This window comes from Sinocyclocheilus grahami, unplaced genomic scaffold, assembly GCF_001515645.1.
Source record: "Sinocyclocheilus grahami isolate Dianchi unplaced genomic scaffold, SAMN03320097.WGS_v1.1 scaffold794.1, whole genome shotgun sequence".
Classification (NCBI taxonomy): domain Eukaryota; kingdom Metazoa; phylum Chordata; class Actinopteri; order Cypriniformes; family Cyprinidae; genus Sinocyclocheilus; species Sinocyclocheilus grahami.
The window spans coordinates 802385-818092 of record NW_015505973.1 but is presented as its reverse complement, the minus strand read 5'-3'; the positions used below and the strand labels follow the sequence as shown (position 1 = coordinate 818092).

The window sequence follows — 15708 nt, the reverse complement described above, 5'->3', positions numbered from 1 at the left end:
AAAAAAAAAAAAACAAGCATGACAACCCGAAGAGCCAAAAAACATAAATAAATACAATGACAGGGTAAATGGGAGAATATTATGTGTGGGTATATAGATAAATACAATAAATACAACTCGCCTGTAAGGGCATGACCTCATTGGTGACAAGAAAGAGAAGCAGATGGAAGTCTGAGACAATGTCCAGGAAGGAGCAGGAGGAGGAAGAACACTGGGAAAGATATGTTGCTAAACTGTGGAAGTCCTGCACACACATACATAAACAATTTTTTATTCAATATTTCACAAGAACTGTACATTTGACCACAGTAATTGATGTTAGAACAGAATTACAAAGGCTGCATTTACACTGCAAGTCTTAATGCACAGATCTGGGCTGCGTTTCCCGATAACGTTGTCTCTTAGCTCGCTACGAAGACTCTAAAGGTATATCTTAACTAAAGGTATACCTGTTCTAGGCGTGTTCCCCGAACTATACCTTAGGATGTTGCTTAAGGTAAACCTTCTTACGTGCGACGTTAGCAGGTACTGTCCATGGCGGTGGTGCTGAATAGATTGATATCGATGGCTCGAGAATCGATTGTTCAATACAGGAGCTCTTTCACTGCGTTATAGAGCGGGTAAAGTGATGTTCATTATAAAGAAACACTTTAGAAATATTAGAAATTGCATTTATTGGGGCTCACTGCATTTATAAAATCTAAATTTCAAACTAAATGCAACCTTGGATAATCACACACACACATATACAGTATACAGTGGGTACGGAAAGTATTCAGACCCCCTTAAATTTTTCACTCTGTTATATTGCAGCCATTTGCTAAAATCATTTAAGTTAATTTTTTTTTCCTCATTAATGTACACACAGCACCCCATATTGACAGAAAAACACAGAATTGTTGACATTTTTGCAGATTTATTAAAAAAGAAAAACTGAAATATCACATGGTCCTAAGTATTCAGACCCTTTGCTCAGTATTTAGTAGAAGCACCCTTTTGATCTAATACAGCCATGAGTCTTTTTGGGAAAGATGCAACAAGTTTTGCACACCTGGATTTGGGGATCCTCTGCCATTCATCCTTGCAGATCCTCTCCAGTTCTGACAGGTTGGATGGTAAACGTTGGTGGACAGACATTTTTAGGTCTCTCCAGAGATGCTCAATGGGGTTTAAGTCAGGGCTCTGGCTGGGCCATTCAAGAACAGTCACAGAGTTGTTGTGAAGCCACTCCTTCGTTATTTTAGCTGTGTGCTTAGGGTCATTGTCTTGTTGGAAGGTAAACCTTCAGCCCAGTCTGAGGTCCTGAGCACTCTGGAGAAAGTTTTCGTCCAGGATAACCCTGTACTTGGCCGCATTCATCTTTCCCTCAATTGCAACCAGTCGTCCTGTCCCTGCAGCTGAAAAACACCCCAACAGCATGATGCTGCCACCACCATGCTTCACTGTTGGGACTGTATTGGACAGGTGATGAGCAGTGCCTGGTTTTCTCCACACATACCGCTTAGAATTAAGGCCAAAAAGTTCTATCTTGGTCTCATCAGACCAGAGAATCTTATTCAGGTGTTTTTTAGCAAACTCCATGCAGGCTTTCATGTGTCTTGCACTGAGGAGAGGCTTCCGTCGGGCCACTCTGCCATAAAGCCCCAACTGGTGGAGGGCTGCAGTGATGGTTGACTTTCTACAACTTTCTCCCATCTCCCAACTGCATCTCTGGAGCTCAGCCACAGGGATCTTTGGGTTCTTCTTTACCTCTCTCACCAAGGCTCTTCTCCCCCAATAGCTCAGTTTGGCCGGACGGCCAGCTCTAGGAAGGGTTCTGGTCATCCCAAACGTCTTCCATTTAAGGAATGGAGGCCACTGTGCTCTTGGGAACCTTAAGTGCAGCAGAAATTTTTTGTAACCTTGGCCAGATCTGTGCCTTGCCACAATTCTGTCTCTGAGCTCTTCAGGCAGTTCCTTTGACCTCATAATTCTCATTTGCTCTGACATGCACTGTGAGCTGTAAGGTCTTATATAGACAGGTGTGTGGCTTTCCAAATCAAGTCCAATCAGTATAATCAAACACAGCTAGACTCAAATGAAGGTGTAGAACCATCTCAAGGATGAGCAGAAGAAATGGACAGCACCTGAGTTAAATATACGAGTGTCACAGCAAAGGGTCTGAATACTTAGGACCACGATATTTCAGTTTTTCTTTTTTAATAAATCTGCAAAAACGTCAACAATTCTGTGTTTTTCTGTCAATATGGGGTGCTGTGTGTACATTAATGAGGAAAAAAAAATAACAAAGTATTCTGCCTTAGTCAGCTACATTAACTGGCTTTTAGGCTTGGCTTGCATTTGAACGAGTCATTTATATTATCATGTTCATATATACTATGAAGGCCTGGTTGAGCACTGATGGGTTGGCGATGGGGATAAGTGTCCCGTCAACAAGGCCAATTATTCATGGGACACGCGCAATGGCATGGAAGCCTTGATGTGCCTCCATCACTTCGTGCCTGGCCAAAGGCATACGTAGGCTATATAATCGGTGGCGTGACGGAGCACGATGTAGTGAACACACCGCCACACCGAGGTCTTACTCAGCCCATATAAATCCCCAACCACCTCCAGAAAACTCCCCACAGCATAAAAACGGAGAGACAATGTCCAGGATGTTCAACAGCAGCTGAATTTCGGGCTTAGGGGGTAGTTCCGTCAAGTTTGTCTCTACATAGTTGGACCAACAAGATGTAAAAGCTGCTGAATTTGCTCCCGTGGCAGGCAAATTCTTTGTAGAATTGTATCTTTTGACATGGTAGCTATTCTGACACTATTATGAAATAGTGCACATACACTAACTGGCTCCGCGGACGCAACCGTCTTTGATTTAGGACAACTATTCGCAGTCTCGCTGCCATAGTTTGACCAAACTCCCCATCACATTCATTCCCTTTAAATAGACTCCTAATTATGTGCTGCCTAATTGTTTGCCAGCCGATGTGCCTTTGTATATTATAATGGAAAAGCTAACAACCATCAGTATGATGAGTTTTATTCTTTGCATAAAAACATTTCAATTAATTGAACACTAGAATTAGTGTTCAATTAGAATTAGAATACACTTTAGAATTGTAATATTTATTTGGTTCTGCACTTTTTTCTTGCCACAGAATTACAATCATATCGACTGAAATGTGAAGAAGGTTTTTGCACAGTGGTGGCCACTAGCGGAGTGAACCGTGAACAGCGATAAGGTATAGCTAAGAGTGGTCCAGACTAACCTTACGAACGAATGACTTACAGAAGGTATACTTAACTAAGAACGTTTCGGGAAACACGTATTAACGTAAAGGTATAACTTACGAACAATGTAGCGTTAAGAATGTTTCGGGAAATTGTGATTGTGAGTGATCGCTTTATATGCACATGGTAAACCCTTGGGTTTTGAATGGCCGTGCTATTAAACTTATTTATATAATTAAATAAGTTTATTATTATTTGCCAGCATGGACAACAGCTGTCATGGATGGTTTGCAGCACAAAATCTGACTGAATGGATAAATAACTGAAAATGGCGGTAATATTCATTTGGTATGCTATTTTATCTACAGCTCTTTAGAGGTATAATTCTTTAGTGAAATAAAGTAGCGCCAATTTGCAATTTTTCCATCTCAATAAAATGCGAGCACATACAGCACACCGGCATTAAAACACAATCTTTATGGGAAAACGTGTCGCCCTCACATTGGGAGTTCTGCGGGGAATCGGATATGCATGTTTAGACGTAGGTCGGATGTCCAGATATCAAATAAGTACCCGATTAAAATCCAGATTTGGAAGTTGCTCACATCGGATGCGAAAAAATCTCATCTCGTGTGGCAGAAAGTAGCAAAAAAACAGATTTTTTTTTTTTGTGCCAGTGTAAATGCAGCCAAAGTGTTTTATGCTCATGTTCACCAAGAAAAGCTGCGAGATTTCTCCAGATATGATACATCTAAAACATCATTCCTAGACTGAAGAGACTTCTAACCCTAAATGTGTACCTGGGTCTCTCCCAGAGCATCTCTGTTTTCGATGGGGAAGCGAAGAGTAGAGGAGAAAGTGAACACAGGGTCCTTTGGGAAAGTGGTAGTGATCTGAAAAACAGAGGGTTAAATAGAAATAATGAACAAAAGACAAAGACAACTTTAACTTATTATTATAGCATTAAATGAAGGAAGGTTCAGTGGGCCAATTAGGAATGGGCCATTTGTTTACTGCCAGCTTAATGTCATGTCCCATCATTTGGACATCAATGGCTCTCAACTGGGTCTTAGAGACTAGTTATCCACTTACTGTATGTCTTTGCATCAAACTTGAGAGGACAAGATCTATATCTTGTAGTATAAAATCACCATTGGCTTTTTTTGTTCTAGATCAGTGTGAAAGTTTGTGGTTGTAACAACACAACTACTCACGTCAATGATCAAGTACTCCACTGGCAGTGGTCGGGCTAAATATGTGATGTCATTGCCGAATTTGTCTTTATCCTAGAGGTGAAGAAAAAGATTGGAAAATGTGAACCTTTTCATGCATCACTGACAACTAATCCCTTGCATTCCTGTGGAAGTAGTGAGACTGATAAGACTGTTTATGCCCAAAGCAATAGAAATATTATCTTTCATTCCTTTTTCTTTAAGAAATGTGAAACGCTCAAGTAAAAGGAAGGTCAGACTGTTCAGAAACATCAGTCAAACCCTGTAAGTGATATGATCGTGGTTACAGTTACATGCCGGAACAGAAATGAGAAAATTTACACTTGTTTAAAACTAAGATATCCTTTTAAGAAATTAATAATTTTATTCAGCAAAGGTGGCATTAAATTAATCAAAAGTGACAGTAAAGACTTTAATACAAAAAATGTATTTCAAATAAAAGTTGTTCTTTTGAACTTTCTATTTATTATAGATACAATATAAAAATATTAAGCAGCACAAGCATTTCTAACATTGATAATAAAAAATGTTTCTTGAGCACCAAATTAGAATGATTTCTGAAGGATCATGTCACACTGAAGACTCAGTAATAGTTGCTGAAAATTTAGCTTTGCCATCACAGGAATAAATTACATTTTAAAATATATTAAAATAGAAACAGTTATTTTAAAGGAGACATATTATGCCCCTTTTTACAATATGTAATATAAGTCTCTGGTGTCCCCAGAATGTGTCTGTGAAGTTTCAGCTCAAAATACTCCACAGATCATTTATTACATAATTTTGAAAATGCCTATTTTGAGTGGAAGCAGAGCTGTTTTTCGGGCCTGTGTCTTTAAATGCAAACAAGCTGCTGCTCCCCGCCCCCTTTTCCAGAATAGAGCTGCTAAAAACATCTGTTTTGGTTCTGATTATCATGTTTATCGTGCTGAAATCATGCGTTTTAAACCATATTTAAAACAAGTTTAATTAAACTTCAGATATAAGGTTTTCTGAGCGCACACATCCGAAGCACACGGACAGAAAGCGGCTGTCACAGCATGTGAGTACTAAGTTCTCATTCACACACAAGCTTACGTTAAAAACAAACACGAGTTACAAAAACAGTCGGTTATGTCTGTGAAGGTAAACAGCTTGGAAATAAATTGCATGTTTATTTTAGATCGGTATGGCAGCAGCAATATACTGTCAATAAGTCAATAAATCCACTGCTCTCTTGTCTGCTCTGAGGCTGGGACTCTAAATAGTGTTCTGTGCTCGTCTGTGCAGCCAAAGACAGAACAGTTAGCATGTTTTGCTCAAACTATCGCCATGGCATTAGAACTGGTACACCGTTGTCACTTGCGAAATCAAAATGACGACGCCGTGGGTGGAAACTCACAGATTAAGGGGCGGTAATATTATATTGAGATCCCTTTGCCACGTCACCAAGGGAGCGAAATCAGACGCGCTCGTTTTCTCAGACGCTTGCAGAAAAAGGCTTACCAAAACAAAGTTACTGGGTTAATCTTTTTCACGTTTCCTTGGTTGGTAGATGCATGGGGGACCTGATTATAGCACTTAAAACCTGGAAAAGTCAGATTTTCATGATATGTCACCTTTAAATAGATATACAATATTACTGTTTTTACCTGTATTTTGATCAAATAAATGCAGACTTGGTGAACATAAGATACTTCTTACCAACACCAAACGTTTGAATAGTAGTAGGGCTGAACGATTTTGGAAAATAATCTAATTGTGATTTTTTTTTGACCAATATTGCGATTGAATATGCAATTATTTTTTAAAGCTCTTTATGTTCTGTATTATTCAACAAAGACAAGCTATAAATCATTGTATAGTATGACCAACACAATATTAGACAGATTAAACATAAATGTTATTTTCTGTAGGCCAGGCCTATATGTTACAATGAAATTAGGTGATGCATGAATTGATATGAATGACATTTTTATTTATCAACTACAATCACAGAAGTATATTGACTGATTTGTTGAACTTCCAACCTTGTAAGCATGTAATAATTATGACAACATAAAGCACTGACAAATAAGCCTGGTGTAAGCATTAATATAAAAGTCAGTAACAAATCACACAAACTAAAGTAGATTGTAGAAATATAAAAACAATCTGTTGCTTTACCACACTGTAATAAACATATGTAAACACGTGGACTGCACTTTTTAACACTGTTAAACTTAGACAGACTTTAAATAAATAAATAAGAATATATATAATACATTATTATCTTAAGGTCGAAGTCTTCAGTAATAAAATGCACCGTAGCACTGTTACTGCTCGAGTAATTCCATGTGCCGTTTTGAAGTACGTTCATGTATACGCTTATAAACATTTCTGCGAGCCAGGGTTTCCAGGTTTTCACAACAAAACCCGCCCAATTGCTTCTCAAAACTAGCCCAGTCGCATTTCGAGGGGGGTCCACCAGTAAAAATCGCGTTAGGGTAAAATACACGTTTTTTTGGAGGGGTTCCCCAAACCGCGAACTTGTCAACACTTTAGCGTGCCAACTTGATGCTTCACTGAAGACTGCTTAGATGTGTTCGACTTGAAGCAGTGCTGCTAGACCGATCGATGTGTGTCATCACGTACTGCAAGAGCTATAAGAGAGCGGACGTCTCTTTATGCTTTCTCTCGCCGTACTTTGATGTCATACACCGATCGATCTTCCAAGTCGAACACACCTCTTTACTCTTGCGTGTCACATGACCGAGGTATAATCGCAGCCTCTGCAGTTGAAAAATCGCGTTTTTTCATATCGCGAAATTATCGCAAATGCAATTGATCGTTCAGCCCTAAATAGTAGCGTATGTGCATGCATCCTAAACATCTGTCTTTAGTAACATGCTGTGTGATTGATCATCTGTAGAAGTGTTTTAGTCCATTACCTTATAGAAGACATCAGGGACATATTGCTCTGTGCTGGACTCTTTGGCATAGCCCAGTTCAGGAGCATCTCTGCAGGGCAGTAGACATTCATCCCTCACCAGAGCCATGCACTGATTGGACACTTGATACCCTTCAAAGTGCACCTGGTTATCGGGACCACCTGCCAATGCACAAAAAAAAGCTAGTCAAATCCATGCTTTATTTTATCTGGACACTATATTGTCTTTTAGCACTAAATCGGTTATGTTTTCCCAGGTACCAATAAAATGTTCTGTACAAAAAATGCCATGGACTGAGACTGATTTATCGGCCTTGATCTAAACACCACACAGGCTTTCGACAACCAAATGCCTTAATTTATCATGGATAACCGAACAGCAGCAGTAAATCACATGCAAAGGAGGAAGCCGTGTACCTGTTGCCACTACTGTGAAAAACTTGGATCCAAAATGGCCATCCGGGGAAAGCCGACATGCGTTGGCATGTTGGTTCTGGAAATGTCCAGCTGTGATGCACTCCTCAGCACTCAGGAAGAATGAATCCTGGACAGGTGACACATACCCGTTGGTCAATAATGATATCAGAATACACCATGTAGTTAGTCAAATGCTCATCTTTCTTTTGCCAATTGACCTTGTTTCTGGTGTAGTGCACAGTGCCTATTCTGGTGTCCTCTGACAGAAGATCTGTGAAAATCCACCCCACCTGAAAAAAATTTGCCAATATTACTAATCAACAACAGCTTTACATTTTCGATGGGACAAAACTACATTTGGAAGCTTTTCTACATATTCAGGCAGTAACAAGAGCCACGACTGATCAGGTCACTTCGATCATCCATCAGACAGTAATTTGAAAGTATCGTATGGAAGGCATAGAGGTGTGAAGAGAGAGGAACTCTAAGAATCCCATCAGAGAGCGTCTAGATAGATAGATAGATAGATAGATAGCACACTAAATATATGAAATGATAGATAGAAACGATGATAAATAGAAACGATGATAGATAGAAACGATGATAGATAGATAGATAGATATAGATTTCCAAAAACAGGACACAAGAATACAAACAAGATCAAAATGACAATGTTGAAACTAGGGCTGTGTGATTAATCGAAATGGTCATAAAATCGCGATTTGAGCTTGTGCGATTTCTAAATTGCTTTATAGCAAGATTTTCCGCACACCCGACCTCCCGCAGTATGCTATCCGAACCAAACAGAATGCAGCGCGCCTAAATGGAGCATGAGAATAGAACAGACCGGGCGGGCATACAAACGTAACGCCAGGTTCACACACTCCGTCTGTGGTGCGTATTTTTTCCACGACCATGTTAACGGATCAGAGCGTTCATACTGCACGCGATTGCTCCGGCAGTGCGCTCCAAGAGCGGTGCGTCTGCAGCAGTCATGCTGCGATCGTTTCAGCACGGAGTCTATTTCTGCTGTGCTGCACGCACTGAAAGTGGCAGTGCATTATTCACAGTAAAAAATAACATGGATTGGCACGGAAATTGAGTAATTACACCTTAAATGCATATAATTAAAGTCTACTGTTTCACAGTCAACACATGGCTTTTTGGCTAGATTTAAAACAAGGAAAAGTGCACTTTTAGATAAACAAGGCAATAATAGATGGCACTCGTGGTGGTAGTTAAACAAAGTTATATTTATTGAGTTTAAACGTGAATATGTCTATGAAAGATTGTATTACACTACTGTGATAGAGAATCACAATGCTGAAAAAGTATTTTCAGAAACAACGTTTGGATTTGAAATCAAAATAATGAATAAATGTTGTATTTGTGGTAAACGGCAGCGGATCAGGAGCGGACTGCAAACGCGTCCGGTGCGAAAGCAAAATGAGTCCGTGCTGCTTCTGCACTGCATACACATACTGTATACACACTGCAGATGGAGTATGTGTGAACTTGGCGCAACAAATCTAGTTCAACATCTGAGGCAACGCCACAAAGAGCTCTATGATCAATGCATGGCAATTTTTTTTCTGCCATATGTCTATTCTAAAAACATTTTCTTACACCTTTACTTAGTGATTATTTTGCCTTATGTCTGTTCTAGAGACATGTTACAGCTTTTTGATAAAGCTCTAATTGGTTTGCTTTTGGAAATATGTTTCAAATTCACACAATGCATTTATGACTGTAAAGCATGTCTGTGTGTGTCAAAATCGTGATTAAAATCGAAATCGCAAAATTGATCAAAGAAATCGCGATAGGTTTTTTTTGTCCATATCGCACAGCCCTAGTTGAAACCCTTTTATTTGGGTTGTAGATTTTATGTTTTGTATATGTTTTGCAGATTGCTAACAGCAGATGGGAGTAATTTAGATTATTGGTACTTATGGGAGCCATCGCTGTACGTTTTGTGCTTGTGTCATTAAAGCAATCCTGCTCTCTCTCCTCTCATCCCATGCAAACTTGCAACAACTTGGGTAAAATTTAATTTCTTTGATAAACTACTTATCCCGGACAAGCCCCCAAATTTTAAGAGGCATGGAAAAAGACTCGCCTTCCGTAGGCCCAGTTTTGCCGCAATCTCCTCAACTGCTTCTGCCTTGGGATCTTCAATCAACTCCAAGCTGTTCTGGGTTCCAATCTGAGTCAAAGCACACAGGTGGAAAGGAAGAGAACACAAATCAGCAAAACAATACTTGACAGTTTCGAATCAAATCGTTTGATACATGCATCAAAACAAAAAAATTATTCATCGTTGGGGGGGGGCAATTTGGATTAAATGGCAGACATGGTCATTGAGCTCTAACATTCTATTCCTGATCAAATTTTATCATTGGTTTGAATTAAATGAATTCAATTCATTAATATGAATTAAAACATCTAGAATTAAGGTATTCTATTATTTAAATTATGTATTATTATTTTATTAAATTATTTTAATATATTGCCACTCCTAGTTTCCTTAAAGTTGGAAAGACAGCAGTTTTGTAATTTTAGCAGAAACAAAAGAAATATCTTCTGACAACAAGGCGCCTTGAAATAATAAAAAATAAAAATGTTTTGAGAATTTCTGCCTGAAATGTTAGTCTTTTCTTGCCCTCTTGTGTTTATCTGGTATCAGTGCTTAAAAAATAAAAGCTTAGAGAATCAGTCTCTCATAATTATGAAAACTTACTTAATGCTACCGTTTTATTTGCAGTAAAGGATGCTGGGCCACTATTTGTGTGTCAGACCTGAGTCTCTCACCTGAGGAGGTTCATAAATTGCGGCAACCTCTGCTCGAATGCCGAGAGGGATGTCTTTGTGCTCTGTGTAGCGTCCGTACAGATACCCCATCCGCTGGCTACCCGTCTTCCTCCAGAAGTCCAGGAAACGGTCCGCAATGGTATGATTCTCAAACATGATGTTGTCCACATGTCGATATTTCTGCAACACAAGATTTTTTTTTTTGCAGTTTCAACAGATCAAAACATGGACACAAATATGACGCTGCCCGATCAGGGAGTGCTCATTTACTTGCCCGAGCAGGAAACAGAAGCTGCGGGTTCATTTTTAAATCAAGAAATTGATTAGTGAAGAGTTTGTCTGTATGTGATGGAGGAGTAAGATGAAAGTAAAGATGTTTATGATACAGACTGAGAGGAGCAGGGTACCTGTCTGTTGAGAGTGATGGCGCTGGGTTGGCACTTGGTACAGATGCCCTCTGGCCAGGGCGGATGCCCCTCACAGCCAGATTTAATCTTACAGCTGATATTCTCAAGCGCCACAAACTTCCCCCTGAGAGACAGGAAAACTTCATTAAATTCTCACAATCTTATTTAAGTGAGAGTAGAGAGCTCCCAAAAGCACTAACTTGTCTGCTCCGCCGGTGAGTTTCCGGATGTAGGCATGGAAGGACATGTGCTTGACCGGTGGGTCGAGGTGGTTCAGATAGTCTTCATCAAAAGGCTATTAAAACAGAAAATGAAAGATGAAATGGCAACATTGTACATTTGTGCCACGTGGATCAGCAAAGTAGTTTTTAGAAAATAATTAAATAAATACACTTCCATGACTTTTTAGGATTTTAATTATTTTCCATGACTCCTCCAGGTCTAGAAATCACACTTTTAAAATTTCTCACATATCCAAGTTTTCAGAGACTGTATAAATCAAAAGGATAGTTGAGGGGGGAAAAAATTTAAAATAAATAAATGTTTTAAACTTGATTTTTAGCTATATTAGCTTATTTTAAATCATTTTAAGTCTTGAGAGTTTGCTGAGGCTTCCTTGGTTGAGAATCACGAGGTTAGACTCATCTTCCCATCAGTATTCTTGTGTTCCAAGGGGAGAATCACAAGTTCTTACCTCTAAAGGTACGCAGTGCACACATTTCCCCATAAGACCATGCCGGCACCTGAGAAACAATGACAAAGAATGCCTCTGTAGTTCTCATATTGCAATTCATTATTCAATAGGTTATATAATGCAGAACCTCCAAAGTATGGCATGAAAATAACTTCAAAAATCCACCAGGTTCTGGGAATATATGCAATAAAAAAAAATGAAAAAAATGTTTCCAAGGCAGTGTGGAAAGTGAGGCAGACTTACAGTTGGGGGTCTCTGTTTCTGTAGATCTTTCCCTCCTGTTTGGACAGATACTGGTCAATCTCGTCCTCCTGGATCTGTGGTGCAGAGTGTGAACGGGATAAGGAAGATGACGATGATGAAGATGAAGGGAAGGAAGGATAGGAAGAAGAGGTGTGAGGCTGAGCTGTGTCCATGTTCTCACTGGAGGGTCCAGCTGAGGATGGGAAAAGAAAGAGCATGTCGCCATGCCTGAAAGACAAAGAAAAACAACTTTACGTCAGGTTTATGCATGTAAAATGCTCTTGCCATGACAAGCCCATATGTGCACAACTAAGTAAACCCAATCTCTCACAAGGGCACACTTACTTGATTTTCAGCAGGCTGAGGGTCTTGTTCTGTGACAGAATCTCTCCAGTCTTGTTCCGGTTCAGGTAGATAGAGAAACCATTTGAACTGAACCCAAACTCTTTGGCAACCTGGCAAGGCAGCAGCAAAGAATGTCAGAAACAAGAAGCTGATAAAATAATAATAAAATTCATATTTTAAAAATGTAATTTATTCATGATCCTTCAGCAATCACTCTAGTATACCGATTTGGTACTCAAGAAACGTTTTTTTATTATTATCAATAGTTGAAAACAGTTGTGCTGGTTAATAATCTTTTTTTTTTTCAGGATTCTTTTAAAAAGTACAGAATTTATTTAAAATAGAAATCTTTTGTAACATTATTTATAAAATGTCTTTACTGCAACTTTTGAAAAATTAAATGCCTCCTTACTGAATAAAAATTAATTTCTTTATAAAATAATTATAATAATAAAAAAAACTTGCCGACCCCAAACTTCTGAATTATTATTATTATTTTTTTGTGTGTGAGTGTGCTATATGGCAGCCTAGACTAGGCCTGTCGCAATAATCAATATATCGACTTATCACGCAATATATGTACATGACTGTGTGTGAGTGTGCTATATGGCAGCCTAGACTAGGCCTGTCGCAATAATCAATATATCGACTTATCGCGCAATATATGTACATGACCTCAATAATTTTTGGTGACGCAATATATCGGCCATTATATTTACTTAAAAATTAATGTCAAAGTTGTTATAGTGACAGGCCTAGCCTAGACCTACTGTCATTAAGAGATTTTAAAGAGATAATTGTACAATTTGTATCTGTCAATTAATCAAATATATGAGCAAAAATAAATAATAATAGCAAAGAGTGGCGTCTAGTGCAAAAATTGTTTTTATTCATTATACCTTCTTGAGGAAAGCTGCAGCCGTCTCTCGCTTTGTTGAGGCGATTTTTTTCATTCCCTCTGGAGACTGGACACGGATGATCTGGCAATGAATAAACATTAAGGGAAAGGAGAGGAAGTTTATGGTTACTACAAAAGGTATGTTTGTTGTTCAATCATATGCTTGATTCTCACACAGATCTAGCACAGAATTACTCATGCAGAAAAGTCACAAGTTAAAACGAGATGAGAGCAAAACTACTAATCAGCCCAAAACAAGCCAGAATGAATAAGAGAAAACAGGTGGCTGGAGGGCAAACCACTGACATCTGACACTCAATAAACTGCCGCAGAGGTCTATGCATGATATCCATGTCCACAAATCTCACTGAATCACATATTATAATAACATAGAGCTAAACTCATGCTCTCGCTGCTTTTTCTTAATACAAAAACATCATGTACCATTCAAAGCACTTTAATAAATTACTCGATGTCAATTCCCTTCAGATACAAACTATAAGAAGCACGAAAGCTAAAAAAAAAAAAAAGAATTACCTTCTATTTTAATATCTCTACCTATTTATTCAGGTGAAATTCAGCATCTAGACTTTAATAAGCAGTTGACAAGAACTTGCACTGATCTTGTCTTCATCAACCTGTGCCAAGCTAAATAAAGTGAACACAGCAGAAATAATAAACCTCAGCTGTAAATCATAAGTTAATGGGTCAGATGAGTGGTAGGCACACACACATAAATACTGTTTTTAGTATTTCATGTGTTTCTGGACGATTCTGGCTGAGTCTGATCATTAGCATCATGCTAACAATTCTGCTGCCTCATCACTGGATGACAGACTTCACTCAAACTGCCTACATACACACGCAGACAGACACTTACTATGTTTTCCGCCATGTTGATGAGATGAACCGTCCCTCGTGATGTCGCTGAAATGAGAGCTGACGTATTTTAATATCGCTGTTTATATGATCTGCTCGGATCTATGCAGCGATGCCAAACTCATAGAGCCGGTGCTACATCTAAAGGAGTCCGGGCTATGACGGGCTCCTGCTTAACGTTACCGGATAGAAACAAAAAGATAAATGTTGTGATTCTGTATATTTTCGTTTATTTTTGGGGATTGTATGTATTATTGTTTTTGCTGCTGTAGATTCTTCCATTCAGAGATTATCCAGATGCATTGTATAGAATACACCTATATCCTTCTGTGACATTTTATGACGCATTATTTATACTATAATAAAGTTGATATATTTTGCTTATTTAATGTATGCTTTGAATAGACACACTGTTTTGCATCCAGTACTAAAGTAGAAATCAAACCACTCTCTGAACAAATAAAATGACTTATATACATTTTGTAAGTCTATATTTTATATAAGTTTACATTTTATTCAACAGGTGGGAGTTGATTCTTTAAATAGCTAATGCATTACATTTGGAAAAAAGTTAATAAATAAATGCAAAAATATTTCATCCGTAGTCTTAGTTGATTATATTCAAACAATCAGTAATATTAATAAAAACAATGTTTCGGCTCTGCTTTTTACATTTCTCAACTTACACGAGGCATGAAAAACAAGCAAATCATTTTTTCTCTTTTTTTCAAGCTTTATTTTGATCTCATCCTGTAGAGAGAAATCTTCACTTTACACACTGATGTTGTCAACCCCCAAACATGCCCTCAAAACAGATGCATGTTCAGTCTGAAACACTATCTGCAAAATGCAGGCCTAAACATCTCAGAACTTGAGGATTCAGGACACACAATCCTAACACATTTAAAGGATCTGTGCAAAAAGTAACATATATTAATGCTTTTCATAGAATTTACTTTGGATATATCATTTTATATGTGGATACATGAGGATCTGACTGTACGGGAAATTTGTAAACTTATGGATGAACAAATGAATGAATGAACATATAACACAATAGTGAAAGATAGAGCATGCAACAAACATAAACATAGGGAAATAAACACATACTTGACACAATGCCAATAAAGTGAAAGAAAATTAGAAGAATTATTGGGTAGAAAATCATAAATTTATGAAAGATACAGGACGTTTAAATGAATAGATTAAATTATAATGAATAATATTATACAATGAAATATACAAATGGAAAGTAATGAATACATTAGATAGAAATTATACTAAAATGGGACACAATGATGAATTTGATGATGAGGATGACAGATGATGGCGATGAAAAATGAAATAACTACACAAAATGAGCACGGATGAAAAAAACACATGACACTGTTCCCTAACAATCGTCTGAGAGACTTACTGAAACCGAGAATTATAGCCAAAAATGAAATCGTGCTTGTATGTGTGCTAATATGGATGCACTGAATGACGGGGTTGCAAAGCACAAAGTAAATATGATATTAAAAAATGAATGGTTCCTGAGGGTATCCTTACGCAGGATACTCAGAAATTGAAAAAGGGAGTGAAAAGGTTGAAACTTTATTTATGACCCACTTGGGTAGCCTGATGGGGAAATAGAGTGATGAAGTAAA

At 38.2% G+C, this 15708-nt stretch overlaps 1 protein-coding gene across 1 annotated transcript in view; it reads right to left on the bottom strand.

The window, feature by feature from the left end:
* Positions 1 to 14244, bottom strand: part of LOC107561846 (nuclear protein localization protein 4 homolog) — a 16502-nt gene extending 2258 nt beyond the window's left edge. The window contains exons 1-15 of the mRNA XM_016246344.1: positions 14061 to 14244; positions 13182 to 13262; positions 12283 to 12392; positions 11938 to 12165; positions 11695 to 11743; positions 11201 to 11295; positions 11001 to 11124; positions 10594 to 10773; positions 9902 to 9988; positions 8004 to 8075; positions 7786 to 7912; positions 7370 to 7530; positions 4443 to 4514; positions 4029 to 4121; positions 122 to 244 (exon numbers count right to left, since the gene is read on the bottom strand). Of these exons, the coding sequence (XP_016101830.1) occupies positions 122 to 244; positions 4029 to 4121; positions 4443 to 4514; positions 7370 to 7530; positions 7786 to 7912; positions 8004 to 8075; positions 9902 to 9988; positions 10594 to 10773; positions 11001 to 11124; positions 11201 to 11295; positions 11695 to 11743; positions 11938 to 12165; positions 12283 to 12392; positions 13182 to 13262; positions 14061 to 14075 (1617 nt within the window). The 5' untranslated portion in view covers positions 14076 to 14244. The remainder of the gene's footprint in view (positions 1 to 121; positions 245 to 4028; positions 4122 to 4442; positions 4515 to 7369; positions 7531 to 7785; positions 7913 to 8003; positions 8076 to 9901; positions 9989 to 10593; positions 10774 to 11000; positions 11125 to 11200; positions 11296 to 11694; positions 11744 to 11937; positions 12166 to 12282; positions 12393 to 13181; positions 13263 to 14060) is intronic.
* Positions 14245 to 15708: the final 1464 nt, after the last annotated feature.